This window comes from Battus philenor, unplaced genomic scaffold (assembly GCF_028537555.1).
Source record: "Battus philenor isolate CCGP_79_NKW_IND1 unplaced genomic scaffold, ilBatPhil1.0.hap1 SCAF_24, whole genome shotgun sequence".
Classification (NCBI taxonomy): domain Eukaryota; kingdom Metazoa; phylum Arthropoda; class Insecta; order Lepidoptera; family Papilionidae; genus Battus; species Battus philenor.
Genome location: NW_027181687.1, coordinates 8,869,433 through 8,895,310, shown reverse-complemented (window position 1 = coordinate 8,895,310; position 25,878 = coordinate 8,869,433). Strand labels below are relative to the sequence as shown.

General features: G+C 34.4%; 1 protein-coding gene across 1 annotated transcript; it reads left to right on the top strand.

Annotated features, from left to right (window-relative positions):
- Nucleotides 1-9,306: 9,306 nt before the first annotated feature.
- LOC137924525 (putative odorant receptor 92a) lies at nt 9,307-17,085 on the top strand. Its single transcript, XM_068767914.1, has 8 exons — nt 9,307-9,395; nt 10,428-11,053; nt 12,830-13,031; nt 13,584-13,680; nt 14,201-14,305; nt 15,482-15,570; nt 15,873-15,939; nt 17,029-17,085. The coding sequence occupies exons 1-8, from the start codon at nt 9,307-9,309 to the stop codon at nt 17,083-17,085; spliced, it is 1,332 nt and encodes a 443-aa protein (XP_068624015.1).
- Nucleotides 17,086-25,878: the final 8,793 nt, after the last annotated feature.

Genomic DNA, 25,878 nt, shown 5'->3' with positions numbered 1-25,878 from the left:
CGCGTATTTTAAAAGATGACTCAAGACTTGCAGCCTATAATTCACTTGCTGCTCATTTCTTCAATGATAATTTAAAAAAGAATAGGTTAGTAAAATCAAAAGTATTATATAAGCGGTACGTATCGGATACAAAAAAATTGTTTACGGAAGAATTTTTTTTTACTACTGAGCAATATTTTAACAAACAAAATCGTATTCATGTTGAAAATTCTAAAGAAGTTTCCCATTAAACGAGAATGGTCCTTTCAGGTAGAGTTGGCGACATAAAGCGGAGTCATAAAGTGATGCACCCAACCTTGGTTATAAACGATCGTTCCGGACTTATCATAGCTGAAGACTGGCCGTCATCTAGTCCTGAATTTAACCTACTGGATTATGAATTATGATCAGTTTAAGAGAGTAAGGCTTGTTTTAAACACCATGATAATTTGGAGCTCCATCAACAATCCCTACGATTGGAATTGAATTTTCCCATAGAAAGAGTGAATATTGCTCTTAATAAGTGATCTCACTGAAATGTTTAAAGGACTGTATTGCAGCCAATGGACTTTGCCAGCCACTTCGAATAAGCTTTGTATAAAATATTTTTAATGGTTTTATATTAATGCATTAAACTAACATACTTTTATGGTAATAAATATTACGTACAATAAAAAATGTTGTGTTTCTTTGTAGCAATACTTATGTTAAGAAAGATTAAGTTTATATTTGTGTACATACGTAAAATCGTACTAGTAAATACTCAATGACTTAACAAATTATTTTGATCTTTTTGATTATTTACTTTAAATTAAATAACGATTTAATTTAAAGCAAATAATCAAAACACAATATCTATCTTTTTTTTTCTGACAGCTTGTGACTTTAATAAAATACAAAAACAATAAAAAAATTTGTTGGAGCAAAAGCTTTAAACTTAACTGAAGAGGTTATGTCATATATTGACAGATAAAGTAAAAAAAAACTGTAATAATTAAAATGTTGTTTTAAAGGACCTATTAGGATATGTTAATATTATTATTTGTATTGAATCAATTAGGTGCCAGCAGAATGCCTTTTAGCTCACAAAAGTAAATCTATTCGATCTGTGACGTGAATGTGTGTTTTTCATTTAATTATTGTAAATTTATGAAACTGTTTATTTTGATAATTTGCCTACTATTCTATCTATACGTATAAACAATTATTGTCCATTGCCAAAAACCATTATCATTATTTCAGCCACCGGAAGTTCACTGCTGGAGATAGTTTTCCTCGTAGATATCCAATAGAATCTGTTTGAAGTGGCTTGTATCCCGAGTCTTCGGACGACCTTAACCAGGTCATCTTCTACCTTGTGGGTGAACGTCCTACATGACGCTTGGCGGTCTGTGGTCTCTACTATAAAAGTTGGACCTCGAAGATTATAAGTTAAGAATCCTATAGCACTTCAATAGCTTATGTACTTATTCTATTAAAGACTCTTTCGGTTGGAACCTCCACCTGTTGTGAATAATAATGCTATATATATGTATTTTGATACTTCAAAGATTTCAATCGTTAAAACTGTTATTATTTATTAAGATTTACACATACCACTTGGACAGCAGTGTAAGCTAGGTCAAAAAGTTTTACATCATCTTTTAGAACAAGGAACAACGATGCTGCAATCATATGTTGGTTACCAAGAGTGGTATCTTTCACTGCATTGATAATTTAAAAAAAGAAAATAATGAATAAAGGGTAATATTAATTTACTTAGTAACAATTAAGTACGCAGTACGTAGAGTAAGGCCACTGCAATGTAACGCGACCTTCCACTGGACCATGGCCTGTTATCTATAAAAAACAATAAAGAATTGTACAACGGCCGCAAAAAGTTTGTATCGCCGATTTAAAACGAAAATCGGCTGTTGAGACATCGGTTCTGACTCACTTCAAGTTGGCACACCGGTATTTGCTAAACTGTAGAACCATGAGTCATTTGCACCTTTTTAATAAGTTTAATCTTTATAATATTTACTATCAACGCCTGTAAAAAGCGTTTTAGATGTTAATTATGACATAGGAACGTCGTTACATATAGTGATTGATTACAGGTGTAAAAACTTAACAGGGGTGAATGTATTACTCACTTATTAGGTTAAAGTTTTTATACCTTTCAAATCACCCTTTATAAAGTGATCATTCTGAAATATGTTACATTAAAACTGACAGTACAAAATCTGCAGGGACAGATATTAAACAATAATTACTTTAAATACGACATTTAAAATCGGTTTTTCTTACTATAATAACATAATCTCGTATATTATTTCTGAAACCATTGATTTTATGGATGTACCATTTAACTGACAAAAGTTTTAATTTTTTTGTCACAAGTTAAAACTAAATTAACATTTTTAAAATTTCACATAACTAAAGACAATATATGTCGGAGAAATAGCCTCAGTGGTATTTTGTAAAAGAAAGATTATAACAGCAGTTGTAATAAGCCGTTAGGAGCGAAAAGACTAAAGACGATCAGGGTCGCAAGGCGTCGCTGGATGAGGGTAGCGCAAGACCGATCATCGTGTCGATCTTTGGGTTGATATGATGATGATGATGAACAAACTTGCAACGCAGCGCAAAATATTATTTTTTAAATCACATTTACCTGGTCCGCAGTTATCGGTGATAAAAATTTGACTCTACAGAAAGAAATCCGAGCGCTCCGGCTGTTTAAACTACAACTCTCTATTTTCGTGACGTAAGTTTGATATAATTGATTCTCAACAACATGACTGTGTTAGCAGTGATGATCAACCGATCGAGAGTACCCACAATAACTCGGCAGATTGGCTAGTTGATGTGGAAGTAGACAGGCCATATAACGCGAACAACTGATAACCAATGGGATCTTAAGTATTGGTGTGAGTGGTCAACATGCGCCAGCAAGCGCAGAGTAAGACGTCAACCGATATGGTTAGAAAAACTTCGGTCTTCGTGGTCGTTTCGTACGGGGCCTTTACGAAATTTATTGGTAAAATCTAGGGCCGGCAGTGAATCTCCTACAGTTGAAATAAAGAATAATGAACAAGACAAGACATTTGCCCATTGTCAATTAGTACGTTCTAATAATCAGGTATTTTTTACAATTTTAATTGTGTCATAGAAAACTGAAAGTAAGACAAAAAAATCTGGAATTTATAAACGTTTCTGATAATATATACACGTTAGTGCTAATGTGTTCCGATATATTTCTGAACAGTAGAGTGCAATTCCGAATAGCACTCAATTAAATATTAATTTGATTGTCTGACTAAGGAGACTTCCTAATGGATTCTTAAGAGTGAGGGTGGCAATCATTTCGTAATTCGTTTTACGGACATTACAAATAATTTTTCATTTTTATAAGTACCTTTATTAACATTAAATGACTTTCAAAATCGGAATAGCGATGTAATAATTAGCTTATCGTTATTACTGATATCACGAGTTTTCCAGTCCAAATTACGTCCCCACTCGTAGCCTGTACTTTATCTTGGAACGGACTCGCACTACTGCCCGAATGGCATTCACAGATTCCGCTGGTTTGAGCTCCCAGGGCCTTTGTATCAATGGTGAGTAGTTATTTATACTCAAAGTCAAGCATCTGGAGACGGGCTGCATTCGGTTTCGTTAAAAATCTACGATGGAGATGATAATCAACAAGCAAATTATGTTCGTATACTTTCACTAATTAATTTTAACAATAAGTTACTTAAAAATATGTGTCTGCTTTACAGTAGAGGATTTTCATTACTTATGTAAAAAGGACCAATATCTATCATTACGTCGATCAAAATTTAATTACCGACTTATTACTCAGAATATACTTACGATATTCGCTGAAAGTCAACCAAGCATTCGCTTGAAGAACAACACAAAGGCATAAAAGATATGTATATATGTGTAAAGGAAGAAATGAGAATCTAAATAAAATTTAAAAACCTGAAAAACTCATTTACTGGACATGTACCGTCCTTATCCTATACATAGCAGGGGAAATGAGAAGACCCGAAAAACGAGGACCTTGAAAAACCATGCATACGCGTTGACTTCGTCTGACTTAGGCAATAAAGTATTATCGACGAGTAACAGCCTAAGCCAAGGTACCTTCGTGCGGATTCTTGAGCAAAGTCTCTCCATGGAGCGTCCGTCAAAGAGGTCGGCGGCCTCCCAGTCCGGTGAAATTATAATATGTAGCGGCTCGAGCTAACGCTCCCTAGAGAGGCCCTCTGGCTTCGCTACCTTAAAAGAGGTTTAAATCTAAACGCCCTCTACTCCCTGTACCTTCGGACCCGTGGAATGTGCAAATGCCACTTGGGCAGTAGTTAGCCAATTAAAAAAATCCAAGTGCTGAGAAATTTCATTTAATGTTTTCACTCTGCTTAGCAATAACGAATTTCTGCTATAGTTAGTAGTTACAAAAGGAACATTGAGTACATATAGTTGAATATAGTAGATGTGTAGTTTCAACTATAGTAGAAGAAAATGTAAAACGTTGACTAATAATTATATGTCATACAAGAGTATTGGAACCAGCAATAAAAAGGAGTGTTGGTAGAATGAAGTACATAATACCAAAATTAGATTAGGAACAGAGAAAATAAAAGAAATAGAATCATTTTGGAAACAAATATACTATCATAAGTAGGAAAAAACAAATTAGAAACAATGCTTATTTCTGATATAGCAGGCTAGCTTTTGGGTAAAGTATGGTGTCCAAAGCATAGTAGATATTGCCACCCTTGTGGTACAAAATACTAACATAAACGGATAGCATTTTATCTGTCAGGAAAAATGCGATATGTCAAGTGATCAAAGAATAAAGTACAAGACAAGTACAGAGAGAATAGTCTATTAACATTAATTAAAATTCTGTTTTTGCACCCATTTTCATTATACCTCAATTGTCAATATTACCTTAGAGAGAATTCCACTGACATTAAGAACTAAGTACACTGCAAGCGATACTAATGACTTATGTTTCTATTTAGTAATTGTTTTGAAAAGTAAATCTTAGTTGCTAACTAATATTTGTGGTAGTGTAATGATCTCTAACTTTCATTTTTTAAAAGGGGAGCTAAATTTAGTTTTATTTAGATAATAATACTAATAAATGACAGCTGGTACTATGACTAAGTTTTGCGCGTTTTTGCAGTTATTTCTACAAAACCTGTTAACACTGTAAATTGTTTTATTTTTAGTACTATGGACATAGAAAATCTAGCGACAAAGAAATTGACACAGAAATTCAACCTCCATCAAAGAAGAATATAGTAATAAAAAATAATAAAAATAAGCTAACGTTTCTAATTTTAAATATACTCTTTTGAAAAAAATTCTTTATAATTGTTGATGTCGATTTGGCCTGCCAGAACTATGTCTAATACATTCAATCGTCTACGAATCTTTATTATATTAAATTTATTTAGATTATGAACTGAAAACTGTAGTTATAAATAAATATTATACGTAAACTTTTTATCTTGAGCCGGTACACGCGAAGTGAGTAGGACTGTGTGAATGAATTGTCAAATTATTAAGATGGATTGATGTCGCTGGAAGCTTGCAGCGGCTTGCATGCCATGGACGTTATGATGATGAAATATTTATATATTTTCTATCTCTTCTATTAGAGGAAAACATGCCCTATATGAAATATTCTTATGAAAGAATTTACTGGTTTTATTACCGCGTATCATACACAGCTCGTCTTTCGAATAGCAACATCAGTTTTACTGTTTGATTTTTTTCACTAAACTATTCTAGTTTTAGTGTGTGACTACTGCGTTAAAATTGTTTTCATGTTGTATGGTAATTAGTTGTAATAATTAAAGATAGTTTGTATGCTTATTTGAATTATTTTTGTTTTGAATATTCATTCATCTATATTTAAATGGATCCAGATGTCTCGTAGCTGTGCACATCTGCTGTTTGTGGCGTTGTAATTAATTTATGTATAATTAAATATCAGCTTTTTACGTTGAATTATTTTCAATATTAAATTTAGATTTAAATACAGATGAACAATGATGATGAAAAAATCGTAATATATATTTAATATTTTAAATGAATTTTTAATGATTAATTATTGAAGCTAATATATGTAAGGTTGAGGAAAAAGTATTTTCGCAACAAGTATTTTTATACTTGTAATTAAATCTCTTTGGCTGTACTTCAAGTATCTGATACGTTTTAATCACACTAAACAGTTATATAAAAAATAGTATTATTTTGTGTTGAGCTATTTTCATTAGTTACTTTTTTTTAAATAATGAGTCAATCAATTTATCGCATTTTAAAATTTTATTTCATAAAAGAAAAAAAATAGACGCAAAAGCAAAACATTTAAAAAGTATGGTATAAAAAACTCGGCTAAAAGTCATCAAATAAAATAAACGTATACAAAACACACGTAAAGTTAATGATAAATAAACCTATGAAATAATGTCATAAATTTTCATACAAAATGCGAAGGAACTTTTTCTCTGACTAATTACTAGCTAAGAAATTATGCGGCTTTAATTGTCTACTTCTTACGCAGATAAATTAACATAATCAACTACTTTCTTTATTTACTTCTATGCACAAGTAGGCATAGTTATCTATCGCACACGCACATTCTCATTCCGACTATAGTTTTAGATACAAAAGTCTTTTCCATAGCAAGCAATCTTTGCAACTCTAGATAAATATGCATACGATCATCCAACCACAACTTATAACATAGCATATCTTATTCGACTTGTAATTATAATTAACGATGTCTTTCTAATCGGGACTCAATAACCTTTGCACACTATTATTGAGTGATGGAACTGTACGCAAGTACCTAGGAACTCTTACTTTAGACTCAAGGACTAAACACATTCAAGAAAATAGTCAAATTTATTATTTCATAACGTTAATATTTCTGTATTGAATCGTCGTATTAGAAATTTTATCGCGCATTATGTAACGACATCTGTTCCGACGGTGTGACTTACTGCAGCCACTGTGGTATCGCGCGCGGTTCGTGACCGTATCAGCGCATGGGGTGTAGCTTCTTGGTCGCCGTCTATTTACTTTTCCAGTGATCAAACGTTATCTATGTATATTATGAAAGATGAAATTGTCCCTCAACTGAGCCACGCCCTTTGGCCCTGTGGATATCTGTGGATATCTTATGACAGATCACGATGATGTTTATATTAGAAAAACACGTTCACATTGACCAGTTGAAGTAAGCCCTCCAAAAACTACAGACGTGTTCTCGTACATGGTGCCTTAGCGCCATCACAGCTTAGATCAGCTGGACACGCTACACAGCCGCAACGACTACGCTAGTGCCTGTTAGGTAATCAACCAGGATCAAATTAAAAGACCTCGTTTTTCAAGGGGTCCTACCTATTAAAAAATTGAAAGAAATATCTATTTCTTAACATCAAAATATCATTATTAATCTATGTGCATTATTATTATTTAGGTGTCGACTTGTAATTCTTTCTTGAAGCAAATTTTATAGCGTTAAAAATGTCGATCCTTGGAATACGTTTGTAGATTTGTGTCATAGTGATCGGTGGTTACAATTACGTTTGTTCATATTTTTTTGCAAATCCATGTTTTATATAACACAAAATTGAACCACTTTGTCCATTGTACTCTTTTGCCTATTATTATGAAACTATTTAAATGTATCTTAGCGTGTACAAACAGGTGTATCTGTGGAAAAAAATAAACATTGTATGTGTGTGAGTGAGATGTGTGTGTGGGTATTCGTGTGTTAGTGTATGATAGTGGAAAGGGTTAAAAGATTCCGTTTGTTATATTTACTAGTTTTCTAGAATGAAATCGTCATGTATTTATATACAGCTATAGAAAGCTGGAATTGCTAGCTCAAGCTTGCGTACAGTTGATTAGATGTATAAACGCGCTGCATCCGACGGAGAGTGCGATTCGTTACGGCGTTTATTTCATTTTGTTGCATTCTATAACTGATTGCTGTTAGATTTTCTAGCCGTGCTATTACTTATTGTGTGAAAGTTTTACACTTTAGTCGGTTGCACATAGATATATCTTTACTACGTAATTTACGAATATATATACTCAATTATATTCACCTCAAAATTGTATTAATGTATGCGAACAAAGTGTTACTATCTATATTGTAATGCCTGTCGATAGACGCCCACTGCAAGACACAGGCCGGTCTTTACGATTACTTTAACATAAGTTAAGTACAATACTAAAGATTACTTCATATACAAAACATCAGCTTATGATAAGTTATCACAACACACATATGTACACCAATCATCATCACCATGTAAAATCTCTCGTTGCCTCCATTCAGCGACCACTTGCCACCTTGACTATGTTATTGGTCTGCCTAGTGAACCTACCCGCGCTGGTCTTGTCCGCCACTTTTTGGAAGAAAACTTAATAAATAATTTACATATTTAAATTGATATTAAACGACCTGATAGAGAATGTTTTTCGATTCTTTTTTAAGAATTCAATTCTGAAAGTCTTGAGGAATTTAACAAGCACATGTACGAGTATCATCTTAAAACTAGAGTATTTACTTATTTTTTTAAAACATCGGATCGTTGATTAACTTAAAGTAAAAAAAAATACAGCTAGAAATACAACGGGTTCAAATGTATGTGTAACTTGTGTCTTCTCTCCAGAAATTTAGGGATGGGACACAGTCATCTGTTCTGAGCGGTATTTTGCCTGCTCAATAATAATTCGATTTGCGTATCCGTAGGGCTATGTTGCAAAATACTTAAAAAAAACCTTTTGTTTTCGATCGATTAAACTACTATCACTACGACTTCCAATATTGTAGATGTTTCTTTTAAAGAAGGTGTCTTGAATTAGCATGTCGTGAATGTAAACTTTGATTTATTGCCCTTGAATCTCAAGGCCATTGTGTTTATTCATTTACGTATTTATTCTATAAATAGTATACGAGTTTATCAGGGGAGGCCAAGTTACTTGATAGCCCGAGCCGTTTTATAATTTTTCGCGAAGCGCCAATAAATATAAATTAAAAAGTTATGCAAAATGTATGATTAGTTTTAATGAAATTGTATTTATAAATAACACATAAACAAAAGCATCTTGTCATTCATATTTGTTGCCACTAATTTAAAAGACATTTTGTAACATGTATAGAACGATAATTTCACTTCAAGGAATCGGCCTTCCACAAATCCGATACGATGTCGGTCCCCCCTAGTATCCCCTAGGATCTCACCACTAAATACGCCGTGTCTACCGACACCTACTTGCTACGAAAAACATAATTACACAATAATGAATAGAAAACTTACATTTATCGAGAGCGACAAAAAACCATTCAAAGAGCCGAATGTGGCTCATGAGCCGCAGGTTGGCCACCTCTGGTATATATAATGCGCAGCGTGGGTTACCAAGGTCTTGCAACGTTCCTTTTTATGCACTTGTAGAGACTGTTTAAATTTTTAGTTCTGTTCTATCTAGTTATGCACTGCTATGTAAAAAATAACGCCTCGGTTCAAAGAGCAACGTGGCCAGTGAAACTGAATATGATCAATAAAAGTGGTGATTCTTTTATTATACAACTTGAATAGCTTGTAAAAGGAAGAATTCTGAAGAGCCCGATTTGATAGAACTAATATGAAATCGATTTCCTCTCATTATAAAAATTTCAGGCATAGAACGTCTACTATCAAACATATGGACATAGTCTTTCGTTATAGATTTACAATATGACCGGTAAGAAACGGCCTGCGTCCAATGTTTTCTGAACACTTGCATAAAGCCGTTTATCCACCTTATAGTCGCCCTACGCTGCGCTTCCCGGCCCGTGACCTCTTCTCTACCTTTCCTTCTATTTTAAAGTCTCTATCTCCTCTCTACCTTAAGGTCCCAGCGGGCTCTGTTCAGCGCTGTGTACGTGCCCACTGCTACTTCAACTAAACTAAGTAGGTCACTTTCATGTTTCTCTACGATTCTTCTCATTTATGATTCAATCTTGTAGAGAAATCACGAGCATAGCCTTCTCCGTGACCTGTTGAACGACCGTTTACCTGATGACGCTTCCCTGCAGTATCATTATATCATATAAAGCTGCCAAGTTACCAAAGCCTTTTTGATCCGAGAGCTAATAACAATCACTCTTATAGCTGTTCTTGATGAAGTAGAGTTAATAATTCTTAATTTGTGTTTGCACTTTTTTGCACCCGTAATATTTTTACTGATTTCTTTTTGATACATACACAATACCCCATATTTAAGTTATTAATTTAGCGGCGTAAGTAGGTCCCCAACCAAATAGTCAAGATCGCCTAAAGTCGTTGTGAAGTCACATGCGGGCAACGCAAGACCGGACATCGTTGTATGTACGCACATAGGCGTAGTAAGAGTAGTGTATTAACATTTATGTTTGTTACCAGGGCCAGAATAAAAACAATTATGCCTTCTGAAAAACTATCATTTGACGAATCATTGAAATTTATTACGACTCTCTTCCGTTTCGGAGGATTGTCGCTCCTGGGTAACAAAAGTCGAAGCACTATGGAAACAGTTAAAGTCCGTCTAATGTATCTATTTAACTTCAGCTGCCTCAATTGCGACGTAATTGGTGAAACCTGGTGGCTTATTCAAAGCTTAGGTGAAGGTGAAAATTTTCTTGCTATAACATTCAGTGCTCCTTGTATAGCCATAAGTATGATGGCAAATATAAAATCTCTGTTATTGATTTTTAATGAAGAACGTGTAGAAGAATTGATTGAATGTATACGATCTATCGAGATAACGGAGAAACGAACTGAGAGAGTGAAAGAGAAAGAGGAGATAATGGAAACGGAGAAGTATTTCTTACGCCGCGTGCTCGTGCCATTGGCTATTTTAACAGCGATAGTAATATTCACGTTTAGCATCAACCCGTGCATATTCATGTTGGCACATTATTTGAAGACAAATGAAGTGAATCTCCTTTTACCTTTTACTATCATCTATCCGTTTGATCCCTTCAATATTATGTATTATCCTGCCGTGTATATACATCAAATTTGGTCTGGTAAGTTACTAAATATATTTTACGTGGTAAGAATTTCTATCTTACAGTTAAGTACGAAAGCAGAGGTTGATGATTATTGAGAATATTTACTTATCTCAAGCGCTCAGCCACCGCAAACTCAGTGAAGCTATAAGTGCCAACGGGCAAACAGCGTGGTCCTTAAAAAAAAGAATTTTAAGTAGAGTTCGCAATCATTCATGGTAATAAAAAATCGGTGTCTAAAGAAGGTAAGGAAAGTCTATAGCCAGTTTGACCCATAGATGACTTCCGGTGCATTAGTCTTTCACTTCAAGCGACTTTAGTAAGCTCACAATGTTCTCTTCCTATGACCTTAATATAGAAACACTAGATGCAGGCCGATCCCAACGTTTTGGAGATTTATTGAGGAAGCCTTGTGATGATATTGCAAATTTACATTTACTACCATGATATTAAAAAAGTACACCTAACTCTTTTTAAACGATAGATCCGTTTTTAAATGAGCCTGCAATAAAAAAATCGTGAAAGGTTTACGTTTTGTACGTCTTTTTTAACTTTAAAATGTATGTCATGTGTAGTAAATTTAAGAACATATTTTTAATAACTCGAGTAAGATAAAATTTTCTTATAAAACCGCGCAAAATATGTAAAAATGAAATCAATATTACATAATAATTTATTAAAAAACAAAAAACAATTAATTTATGCCACAAAAATAAGTTAAAATTATTATTATAATAGTAATAATTATACAGTGAAAATAAATCCTTAAGTTCAAACACATAAAAATACAAATTTAAATATGGAACAAAAATCAATTTCGCAAATATTCATCGCTACTTGATAACAAGCGTGTACATGTAAACCGTCGTAATAGATATGTTAGATATGTGCACAACTTTTGGATTTGAAGAATGTTCTTAACGGGCATTGTTTTTTTGTAAAGATCAATTCTTAATAATTTTTTTTTAAATCTCACTGCTGGATTAATGGCATTTGTAGATTCCGCGCGTATGAGGTGTTTTAAAGTAAGACCTGTTTTAAAGTAGCGAAGCTCAAAGGAGCCTCGACTCGGGTCTCTACGTATTACTGTTTCACAGGATTGGGCGGGCACATTTTATTTAATAGTTATAAAGTCTATCATTAGCGACTTATATAATTCTTGATATCCGGCTACACGAAAGTAAATATTAGGTTAAATTTTAATGCACGACCCATGTATAATGAAATATTTTTTAGACATATCGTACTAGAGTTTGCGGAAAAATGTGTATTCATTTTTATAGATTTCAAAACTTGAGTAAATAAAGACCTTATTATAAGAATTGGGTATATTACATTTTTTGTTACAACTTGTTTTGTTATTTTGCCAGCTAAATGATAGTTGATCGATTCAATTATTTTAGTATCGCATTTGAGTTTTAAGAAAAATTTCAATGTCTCAACATTGAGATAGGAATGTGTACTAATATTAAAATCACCCAAAACCTATATCATTTCAAAGAGAAATGTGGAGGTAGGTGCGAAAGGAAAGGTGTAACAGTAAAGTGTCTCTATAACGCTCTGAAAGAATAAGGTATGTCAAAAGCGAACAACAGCTTATTTCTAGAACAGGATTCCGAAACAGTATTAGTGGAATTGTTAAACTTTAGTTAGGATAAGCCGATGAGTCTGGTTAATTAAAGTGACTGGCGATGCATTGCGAGGAGGCACACTAACATCTGCTATCCTAACATGATGGAAGGCATCTCGAAATTTATAGAATGCTGAGAACTTACGACTCTTTTCTATTTCCAGTTTGCGTAGTGAACTTGAGCACGTGTTGTGTGGACTATCTACTGTTCACCTGCTGCGTTTATATTAAGATCCATTTTAGACTTATCAAGTACGATGTGGAAAATATCATCCCTAAACAGGGAAACGTAAGCAATACAGTCACAGATGGAAGTTTTAAATCGACGTTCAGAGAAGTGGTTGAGAGACATCAGATGTGTATACGGTAAGTTGTTTTTCTCAAATATCAGGTGATAGGTATAAAATTTTTAATGAGTGACCATTTTTAACATTTGTTATCAATTAATGTTTTGTACATCCTTTATAACAATAAACGGTTTCAGAAATATTAAGGTAATGATTGTGTAACAACAAATTGCGTTTTCAAAATTCGAATATAAATTTTAAAAATCATTTACTATCTGTCCCTGCAAATTTTGTACTGCCAGTAGTCACTGGTCAGCCGCAATGCAAAAAAAATAATGCTATGTGACCATTCATCGCGACCATTTTTGGAGGAGGCTTATGCCTTGCAGTGTCCTTTTATTACATACTGCAATTACTTATTATTTACTATCTGTCCCAGCTGACTTTTTACTGCTGGAAGTTATTGGCGTGTCACATTATCATAATGGTATTTATTATTTCTGCAGCCATTGATGTTTTTTATATTTACTGACAGTAAAAGAAGCTAAATTCACCTCTAGAAGAGCATTTACGCCTATAATTAATGATTCTGTATGACTATAAAACATAATAACATAAAATTCTTATACAGCGCTGCCGATCTCATAGAGCAAACCTATTCGAAGTCAATACTCTACAACTTCATGACCAGCTCTCTCCTCATCTGCCTTACTGGATTCAACGTCGTGGTAATTTATTATGTTTATACTTTAGAGGAAATAAACGATAGTGTTATAAAATATTAAAATTATACAACAGTGGATGTAACCATAGGATGTCCACCGCCGGACATGAGGCAACCCATAGATTTTTAACAGGAAATAACGTAACCTCAGGACTGACGACCTGGTCTTTCTGCAAATAAAACTTCGGTCGGTTCTAGCTAGATCTATGAGAGGAAAAGGTGGAACTATTCTACGCGTCGATACCACATCACCATTACTTAGTACTATAGGACATCTACTGATAAACACAGGCTACTCTTATAGTTTCCAATAGGACCGGTTGTAACCGGCCTGCATCCAGCGTTTTCCGACTACTTCTCAAGTTCTTCTGTCCACCAACGACGACTTTACTGTACCATCTTATTTCTTACTTTCGGATTCACTTGAAGAAATGTCAATAATTCTTGTTAAAGAGTTTCAACTACTCTACGCCTTAGGTATTATTGACTTATTTAAGGAAACATGTTTTTTTTTGTTTCCGCAGGCTGTAAAAGATATCCCTATCATCGTGACGTTTTTACTTTTTCTAATAATGAATTTGCTGCAGATTTTCTTCTTATGCTTCTTCGGTGATTTAATGATGCGATCTGTAAGTATATTTAAAAGAAAACAGAGGTAAACCGCCTATGATTTTGAACTTAAAAACCACCGGTAGTGTTGCGTTCTGCTTTTATTTTAACTCATTTGTCACATTACCTATGATGTAATCCAAACTAGAATGCCCGTTATCAAAAAGGCTGTACTACAAAATGAGATCGTATGACTGAAGATTTTGAATTTATTTAGAAAACAAACTTAAGATATAATAAAGTTAAAGATTAATAATTAGTATCAATACTCAGTTGAAAGTTGTTCTTAGATCCTCGAACGGTTCCAAGAAAATGAAGAGAAAATGCGCCTTCTGCATTATGTAGACATTTATTACCTATATTATGAGCTATATTACTTGATAATAGTTTGTAATTTTAGATGTTCGCAATCTTCATATCACGATTTCGCCACATATGCGGTAAATTGTTCTGTATTTCTCCAGCCACTTGTCCTAACACTAAGGCTAGTCGTAATGATGTTACCTTTACAAATTTATCGAATAGTTCGACAACAAAATCTTATTTGCAGCTACAATACTCTCGGATAATTTCAGAAACTATTCCAGTGACAGTTCAACCCAAGCTCTAGTAAGAGCCTTTTAAAATTTCTGCCTAAGCGACCGAGGACCTGACATCTAATTCCGTAAATAATGTCCTATGCCTAGATTCTTAGGATCACAGTACTAACACCCCTAAGGAGTATCCACGTGCTTAGTTAGGTACTATGTTTTTTAGGTTTAGGTTAATCTCCTTTAATTTTCGGCGACCTCAAATCTGGTTAAATTGTAAATGATTAGCATTTATGCTACTGATTAGCAAGGCAAACAGGTCAATTTTTCATAGCATCCATTTTCAGGGCCTATGGGTGACTTTTGTCACAAATAGTATTTCAGTAATTTATTAGCGTTCTCTTCAATCATCTTCACAAGTTATTTTACTATATCTTCTTTCATTCTTTACATTTTCTTGTATACTCTTTTCTTTTGTTCACTATCTTTACACAGATCGCCTCTTTTCCTTCGCCGCATTCTTTTAGTATCACAAATTCGTTTACGTTGAGTTGAATATCCTTCATACGTGTGATCCACCGGTCATATTAGACCCTGTATATGAACGCTTGTATTATATGTGCAAAAAAGGATAACCGTAATAAATCACTTCGCTTGTTTCGGCAGAGCGCCGACATAGCCAACGGCGTGTACAACAGCCGCTGGTACGCCGCCGACCCGACCGTTGGAAAGAGTTTACTCATCTTACTCACTCGGTGAGATAAATTATTTTCTTGAGTTCTGTTTTCAAAGTTAGACTAAATCGTGCCTATTTACATCGCATTACACATAGTGACGTCATGAGAATTAACAATTGAACTCTGTACTGTACTGAGAAGCATATACGCTTCTAAAAAATATTCACTGAGACCTGTTCTTTGTAAATTTTACACGTATCCATGATGTACAAATAATTAAAAGCATAATGTTCCAAAACGCAATGTAATTTTTATTTTGCCGCGAACGAAATTTTCTGTACTAAATTTATAAACAAAATTTGCCTTCTATTTAATTCCAGCGCACAGAAGCCGTGCAAACTGACAGCGTTGGGTTTCGCGGAGGTCAACCTCATGGCTTTTACTAGAGTGAGTTGCCCTATGTTGTTTCATTGTACGCTTCAAGTGTTGCCAGTAATTAACATTTAATTATATGTTATTTTAAAAAAGCATAGTGTGTTTGGTTTTTATATTTTATTATTACTCATCATCTTTTTATAGTAATTAGAATAGTATCACAATTCATGATGATTGGTGATAGAAGCGTTGCTGAAATTAGTTCCGCCACTTCTTCTTCAATCGCTAACGGTTTCTGACGCGTTAGTGATGTTCGCAAAGTAAATGCATTCAACAAGTCGTATTTCGGCTCTTACGAACGCTCTTGAATGGGAAGACTAAACAGGTATTATCGACGGGTGACAGCTACTTACTTTTGAGCCTAGTTTAACAATTTGGCGGCCTCGCGATCCGTTAAAACTAGTATGTAGAGCGAGCTGGGCCGTAGTACCCCATTGAACCGCCGAGCTTCAGTACTTTAAAATAAGATCTGCATCCTACGCCCATTGAACCCGCGGAATTTGCAAATGGAACTTAGGAAGCAGTTTAAGTCAAGTTTAAAAAACGGAGCCGTGTTTCAAACTAAAATACACCACGATGCCTTGATGTGTAACGGATTACCAATTACATTATGGGGTTTGAAGTGAGATGTGGTGTATTCTTCTTCGATGTCCATGTCTCTGGATGCGGATGAGGCCTGATATTCCCAGACTTCTTTTCCGCAGCCGCCGTCTACATCATTACTTGTTTGCTGATGGAACGTCATCATCATCTTCAATATGCATAGCATAGGCCTCTACCAAAGATTACAACTATACCTGATCTTACGCTGGCCGAATCCAGCGACTTCCAGCAACCTTGACTCATCAGATCACCTAGCAAAATGCCTCCCACACTGCAAACCAGCTCCAGGACGCCACTAGAGAACCTTACAAAAACATACTTTTACACTCATATCAGATTTTACGATTACATTGCAAGATTAAGATAAACAAATATAAGAAAGAAAAAGTATTCAACGGAATACGATAAACTTAAAGTAAAGAATCTATAAATCATTAACTAGTTGAAAAAATAATTTACATAGCTACCTTGAATTTACTTTAAATGTTTTTTTTTCAGATTCTCAGCACTTCCTGGTCATATTTCTGTCTCTTGAACACCTTTTACACGCAGTAGATTAAATAAAATTAAAACAGATACGGAAATGTATCTTCTCAGTTTTGAAATATCGATTTAAACTTAAACATTGAACTAAAATATATACACATTTCTTAGAATACGCACCAATATGTTAGTTAACACGATTTATAATAATCAGCATTATTTTTATCATACATTAAAATTATATTTATGAAAAAAATTGTTTGATTTGACCTCAAAGTTGCAGTATATATTGTCACAAACATGCCTATATTTCTCAATTATTTTTGAAAAAAAATTAAATAACGATTTGATTTGAATATCTGGTGCTAATATTATTGTATCAAGTCGGACTCGCTATGTACGTCAAGGATTCACCGTACTGGTTCAATGCGTCGACGGCTCCAATGCTTTGTAGGGCCCGAGTGGCAGGTTTTATGGAAGCTTTCTTGCAATGCATTGGCCTTCACCTTTGCTTAACTAAATTCAAGATAATTCTACCAAAGGTGCTTTGAAAGGCCGTTTCAGAAAGAGCTATCGTGCGTATATATACATGGATTTCCTTTTTATAACTTGCTCCTACCTTCACCGCATATAAATTCACTAAGAATTTATTCCTAGTTATTTCGTTGACTATATCGCAGTCATTGTAGTTATTTTCATGTAAATTTGTTTCCCACGCAGCAGTGGGTGCTATTAGTACTCCTACTAACAATGTTCTTAAAAATAAGAAATAGCACCGTACCGTAATATCCTCAAGGACTCTATATCGTTACTTATACGCTTCCAATATACGTGTACAATCAGGAGCTGTTTTCAGGATATAATAAAGGTTTTTTAGTGTTTGTTTTAGTGCCTCCTTTCCCAAAACTGATGACTTTTTTGTTAATTTTTTTAAAAAAATTGTCACCTGTGACATCCGTTGCAAAAGCACAACGCACAACTTCACGTGTAACTTATAAAACTCTACAGATCACTGTGACTTTAGTCACGCGACTTACAATCTCTGTCCAGGAACATCTTATACCCTGCCAGCAAGTGTTTATCTACTGTTCAATTCTATTACGAAACAAATTTGGCAGCCCTTGAACTTTAAGGTTATTTCGCTTATTCATTTACGTGTTCATTACAATAAATCATTTTACATAAAACGTATGGCGTGGGCTACCAAGGTCTTGCAACGTTTCCTTTCGTGTTTGCTTCTAGAAACTTTTTGATTTCATTTTACAACATATTATACACGGACCTACTAAATTAATAGAATCATTTGCTAATAAACTTTAATTTATAAACAAATGATTCTATTCAAAAGAATATTATAATGTCTGTATGTTTAAAGATTTTTAATATTTATTCTTATTTTTTTACCTGTATTTATTTAAAAAAATAAATTGTTAATCTCGTTAAGTTTCTTCTGCCTGTTCTTTTCAGACTTGAGGCATCTTCCGAACAGGAAGACTCATTTTAACGTCAATTAGAGATGTAAGCCATCCTATCTTAATTTAAGAATTTTAGAGTGTAAATAGGGAATCAGAAAAAAACTCGGTGCGCGGTTTAGTAGTCTCTAGTATTGGAGACATGCGTATCACAAACAGATCAGATTATTGATATCTTGTTACATACGATCCATAGCTGTGGTTTATTGTTCATAGAGAACGATGTATGTATGCATATCGTATCTTAAACTGAGTTAAGTGGTAGCTATAGCTTGTATCTTATTTAATTTATTTATACATAGATAAATAACTAACAAACACAAACTTAAATAAGAGGATATTATATAATATATTACATAAAATACAAACATACATATACAATTCAACTACAGACAGTTTTATTTTTCTGGCCGACGAAAAGAACAGTTCTAGTCTAGTGGTTAAATAATACATCTTAAATGATCTGTTGGAGCTTCAATTCCCGTCCGGCACACAATTTTTTTGCATTACTAGAATCTATATTCCATATACATTTGTTATACATTTACATTTTATTATTCCGAAAAAAAATTTTTGCTCACACTTTCGCATGTCACAGAGTTTACTAAGCTAAGTTATTCGAGTCTCTTCGTAAACTATTTCATAACTCAAACCCGAAACTATTTAAAACTAAAGTTTTTTTTTTCAACACATCCTACAACTTCAACACCGGCACATAATTTGTGTATTTAATGGAATCAGGCGTTACCTTGCGGAAGTCCATCCTAAGTAAGAAAAGCACCAATATTTAGCCACTTCCGCATATGCAGTGGTAGTCGTGCAACAAAGTGCACCGTCTGCCAGCCCAGAGTTGACTCTGTGTTTGGCACTTACCGGTGTAACATAACTCCTGAAGATGCCCCGTGGAAGGGTGAAACACGAGTTGAGTGATTTGGCGGTGGCAGTTATGTAATTCGCATTGTTTGCCGCATACGCATTTATCAGCGGGCTGGCGGGCGTTGCACTTTGTTGCACGACTACCACTGCATATGCGCAAGTGGCTAAATATTGGTCCTTTTCTTACATAATCTGTGTGTAGTATTCAATAAGGCGACGGTTGACATTGTGACTACACCGGCATTATCATTATCATGTCAACATAGGCTTTCCCCAAAGATCACCACTATGTCTTGCGTTGTGAGCATTGTACGACTTATGACGACTTTGACTATGTCGACGGACCACCTGGTGGGAGGCCAACCCATGCTTAATCTACTAGCTCGTGGTCGTCACTCGTTCTAACAGCTATATAATTTTTACACAAATTTGAAGTTCGCATCCAACCAACATGTGTCATATAAATATAAACATTACAATGATAACTAAATTCGAGTACAATTTTTTCAAACAAAATTTAATAAAAGGTATGTGTACTAACAGCTGATCAGATCGTGACCGACCATTGACCAGTAACTTGGCATAGTACTTTGACCCCAAAACCGATCACAAACATGGACACGTGTAAACAACATTGTTTGTAGTACATCGTACGTATTATACGAATGTAAATGAAGTTTATATATAATTAATTATCATGTCACGCGCTTTGTATATTGCGATGCGGCCTTAATATTGTTTGCGGCCTCACGATAAGGTTCTACGGTTTCCAAGTAAACACACTGACGGATGAAATGCCCTTCCTATTTTACCTCTTTTCTTCAAAAATATTTTTACCACCGATTCGATAATATCTACAGATTTAGCGGATGTGCAGGAAGTGGTAGTGGGCAGGCTACACAGTGCAGAATACATGGCCCCCGAAGCCTTAAGGTTCTGTCGTGGAGACCGCAGAGCGGAAATGCGGCGCAGGACCTCCATTTACAAGGTGGACAGGCGACCTTATTAAGGAAACTTTTAATCTGACCCTAAATGCGATTCAAATGATGGCACCAGTGGAGGTACTACCCACATCGAGCCACCGTTGGGCACAATGCACCGAATAGTAATCACACTTATACTCACGACACCGCAACCGCGCCCGCCTAGCCCGCTCTCAAGCGAAGGCAGTCTGGAGAGGTCCATGTCGGTGCCGAAAGACGAGTAGTCCCCGCTTTGCATAACTTACACTACACTTTACACCTACACGGGTATAGTCCTTTTTTATACGTGCAACTTCGTTGTAATTGGGGTACGATCTCCTAGCGTAAATATTTAGTGCACGGACTTCCTATTTCCGCGGACTCGATTTCGATGAAAGTGTAAATTCCTAAATCGGCTAGAAGCATAACTTAAAACACATTAAATTGCAAAATGGAGGTACTTTCATGAGATCAGTGTACTTTATAAGACGATGAAGCTAAAACAGCGACAGCTTAATAATCTATGTATTGTCTCTGAAGATGTTAATACTGTTAGCCCTAAGGCTTTAACGATTTAGCAACTCAAGCTCGGTTAAGCTATAAATAAGCAACAGGTAGACAGAAATTAATCAACAACATACCGGTACATTTACAAGCGTTAATATCTTCATCAGTGAAATCCGCTTCAGAGAAAGTTTTGGAAAAATTAATTGTCTTTTTCTGTAAATCATAGTGTGTTGACATTACGATGGTATTGTACCAATACATATTGTGACAAGTTTCTTCCTTACTTTAGAGGCAATATAACCATAATTTAGCTATCGGTTCCTTCGACAGGCGGCATCGTCTTAATTACAGCAAGAAAGTTGCGAAACCTTTCAAGGACTTTCACGAGTTTTCTTCCACGTGTCGAAAAAGGCTTTGTACACACCGAAACAATTCCTTTCTATTGTTGTGTTCCTGTAAAAAATAATCCTAATTCATTGTCATATTTGATTGTGCTTTGCTAGAGTGACCATTAAAAATTTATTTCCGGGACATACAGTCAGGAAACTAAATAAATATTATCTGTACAAGATAGCCTGCTTTATGGGGTTAGAAAAGTGATAGGAAGGATTCCTGTTAATTGAAGCGATTATCTCAGTAATTGAAGTATGTAATGAGGAGCTCCGTAAACACTGCTCGGAACGCAAAATAGTCTTTCCAGGAGTTTGATATTTAAAATAGATATATTTAGTGCAGTATAGGACTATGTTCAGGATTTCTCTACGAGATCGAGTCAGAAGTGAGAACATCCTTAAATGAATGAAAATAACCGACAAAGCTCTGCGGATTGGCAAGTAATAGAGCAAGCGGCTGGCCACATAGCGTAGAACAGATGACCGCTATGGCCTTAAAATGCTGGAGTGTAGTCCAAGGACTGACAGGCGCCGGGATTTTTAATTTTACTAATTTTATCAAATTAGAACTAAGGTATTGTAGCAATGTATTCTATTTGTACTAATCGGGATGTCCACATAATAGAATGTATTTGGTAACCCTAGTCCGACCGGACGTTGAAAAAAGGCTTGGCGGCTCACATAAAAGCAGTCCACGGATTTATCGTCCGAACGGGACGCCTCATGAATATTGACGTCCACCGTTATGCAGGCCGCTCCGACCTATTGTCATCCGTCCCTTCAAATGACGGTTCTCGGAAAGTGACGGCTGGCTGACGTAACTCGTGTACATCGGAGCTCGGATCCGGCGACATGAGTCGGAATTTAGATTTTATTTCATTATTCGTTACACCAACAGGCTTCGTATAGTCATATGTTATTAAGTAAATATTTTTTCAGAGGAATCCAATAGTTTATTTACATTTACAAGTGTCGGCGTGGACGAATCTTCCACTAACAGAACAAAGGGTAAAGTCAAGGTGGCGGAAATCGCTAAATGCGGGCAGGGCAAAACCGGTCTTATGGGCCTGATCTTTGGGGGAGGCCTAAACCTTGCAGTGGACGTCTATCGACTGTTACGATAAAATTGTTTATTGATTTAATGCCTTATTAATAAACAAACCAGTCTTTCAGACTTTATTAATAACTGATTGACCTTCGCCGACTTCGCTTAGTCTTCACTTACTTTTGTGAATTTTACATAAAATTCTTTATTGGTGTTTTTTTTAACATGATAAGACTAATTGCTACTTTCGGAAGGCCTTTCAGCTGTTCCGTCGTAGGTCTTTCGATGTTGGGAATTGTGTCAAAACAGTTTCTTTTCGGCAGACTATCGAAAGTATTCAAATAGACGTAGAAACAGTTCCTGGTATAAAAATTTATTTATCACACCTAGTATACATGTGTGTATATTTTTATTGAAATTCTTTTAGTAGACTACATTTTTTGTTTGACTTCACCTTACCTTATATATGTATGGATTGCTGTAGACGCCCAATTTTTGATACCAACTTTGTGCGTTATTGTGTTTTATAGAAAAAGAAGAGTAGTTTTTTCTCATTTTTTCTCTTCATAAGAAGTTTTTCTTGTACCTTGCCGTTGCATAGTTTTGCAATTGACGCCATATTTGACTATTTCTATTTACATATAAAGATATTTTTTTCGTATTGACAAATGTATGTTCGTAGGCACCGATGAGTGGCAACCCAAGTCGAGGTACCCTGGAAACCGCCCTAGAGCTTACACACTCCATGGAATATCCGGAAGATCGATTCTTAAAAAAACATCTATATCTAATGCATATCTTATTGGATTTTGTATTATTTCTATAATTGTTTGTCAGTCGGATAGATTATGCGTACTAGATAATGCGTACACGTATGTGTATGTATTATCCGTTGCATTTGTGTTCAAATCTGCTCAAAGGTGAGCGAGGTGATCTATTATACCATATCAACGAATTGCACGAAATGAAGATACTGGTGTAGAGAAAGTAAAAACTTCAAATGAGTTTATAGTTACCAGCCAGATATAAGAAATAATTTTTATTTATTAATTATGATAAAAAAAATATTTTCGTTTCTTTGCTATAATATACCGATGTATCAAAACATGTTTTTAATCATCATCATATAAGGCAATAGTGGCCCAATGGAAAGGATAGGTCCCCCGGTGATCGTCAAAATGACCTGAAAATGAGTTTAATTATGTACATCCACATATATTTAATATATTCTCTATATCTACGAAGTTATTTACCATAAAGATCAACAATGTATTTTCTGTTTAAATATTTATAAGTCGTGTAGGAAGTGGAAGAAACCGTACTAAACAGTTTTTTTTTATTCAATACCATCATTCCACAACATTGTCTACGTTAATAAAGAAATGCGTTAGACTATTTAAGTACTAGTTTGAAAGTTATGGGACATGCAAAAAGCACTAAATATAAAATGAATAAATAAAGTTTGAATTAGGTCAATTTTAAACACTCTCTGCCAACATAGCCGATGGTTGGACGTGAGACAATTTCAACTAGACAATGCACACCTAAGTAAAAAGCCAGGTCGATAGCTTTTTAAGGGTTATATCACAAATTTATACTTTGCAATCCAATACTCTTTATTTTTATTACATTAAGGCTCAAAATAGATAAAAACATTAAATACCTTCACACAATTAAACCATTTTATTATTGCACATACTATAAACATTATAAATATATAGCATAAGATTTAAAATCGAATAAAATGTATCTACAATTTTAATTTTCATTAATAGACTTAAACGCTTTAAAATTAAAGACCAGTTTCGTAAATTCGAAATTAGAATATCCATTGGGGTGACTACTTTACGTTACCATTTATTATTTGCTATTAATAAATTAAGAAATGAATCTTACTGTTATGATATTAAGGTGTATTCTAGTAGTGTTCAACGGCGTAATTTATTTTGTATTGCGACACGACAGCGGGAACTCGTGTGCGACGGAATGCAACGACAAGTTCGCAATAGATGAGATTAGAAACGTGAGTTATGTCCGTCCGCCGTTTATAAGATAGTGTTAGTTATAAACAGGTATGTTATAAGCATATAGCGTTACCGCATAATATAACGGTATAACATATAGCTATGATAAATATTTATTTTAATGCTATTTTATATAACATATATGTATGACGGTGAACTTACTCTCGAAAGTATTTCCTACCAGTTATCTATTTAGGAGGTACAGAGATACATTTATGGTAGATGAATTTTGTAAATAAAATAAGAGCGAAAAGAAGTGAAAATGAGAAGTAAAGAATAAGGAAAACAAAAAAGAATTAATTTACTAATATTAAGTACTATGACATGTAAATGACAGTAATGTAATATTTTACACTTTTTTATTTTTTATGATTTGTAAATTTTGGTTTATAAAGTTTAAAAAACATTTAATATTTAATTTTGATATGTTTTATAAAGTATTCATAAAGAGCTATTTTGAGAATTTCGACCATATCTCGCGAACAGCGGATCGTGTGAGCCGCGACGTGCCTTGCTTGACATGAGGCAGGCGGTACCGGACCGGTGAGTTTTTTTATGTTGATTTTTTTATTAACAAATCTGTATTGCACAATGTAAAATCCATTTTTATTAAAAATTTAACATGGAATTTGTTGAATTTTGTTTATGTATTTGAGTTTTTAATTTTATAATATTATGGTATACATTATATAAAGATTAATTTTTCATCATTTTTTTTTAAGTTTCGCTGCTGGTTAAATGGTATTTGCAGATTCCGCGCGTATGAGATATTTTAAAGTAAGACCTGTTTTAACCCTTTCAGGACCATAAGGTTACGGTACCTCATTTAATCAATTTAGCTAGATGTAATGAATTAATAGGCATCCTAAAAACATAATTCATACAAAAAATTCAAAAAAGTTTTACATTTTTTTTGGAAATTTATGGGACAAATATGTCCCTATGGTCGCTAAGGGTTACTTTCTACTTAAACATCTAAATTTTGGTTTTCTTATTGGTAAGTCTGTTTTGTTGTAAATAATGTACATTTGTTACGTAGTGTACTTTTTTCACTTGTTTATGAATAATATAAATATAACAGAGCAAGTTATTTGTGGTACTCGGCGAAACAATTCCTGTTGTTAGATGATTGGTTACTGATTAGATGGATTGTTTTTTTGAGATGTTGAAGGTTCAGGTGATTCTTGCCGTTGAAGAGTCGTCGTTTCTTCAACCTCGACATCAAATACCCCTTAGTCATCATCCTGTACTAGAAGTCTTTGGTCTTCGTCATCAAGCACTAAGTCATCTTCCTCATCGCTATTGTCACCCACAAAAATTCAAAGAATTTTATTTTTTCGAAGTTCAAAAACTTCACGTCCCTTACGAAACATATTCTGCGAAAAATATGAATAAGAAAATGATGGCATGTTGGTATATCACCAAGCCAAAAGTTATTAAATTCCGTATAAAAAGTATCCCTTTACGCCGACAGGGACATCCGTGTCCCATAATCTTTATAATGATTTATCACAGAATACAACATAAATACATTACTACTGAATATTTAGAATAACCATTTACTTACCAGGTAATGATAATTTGACA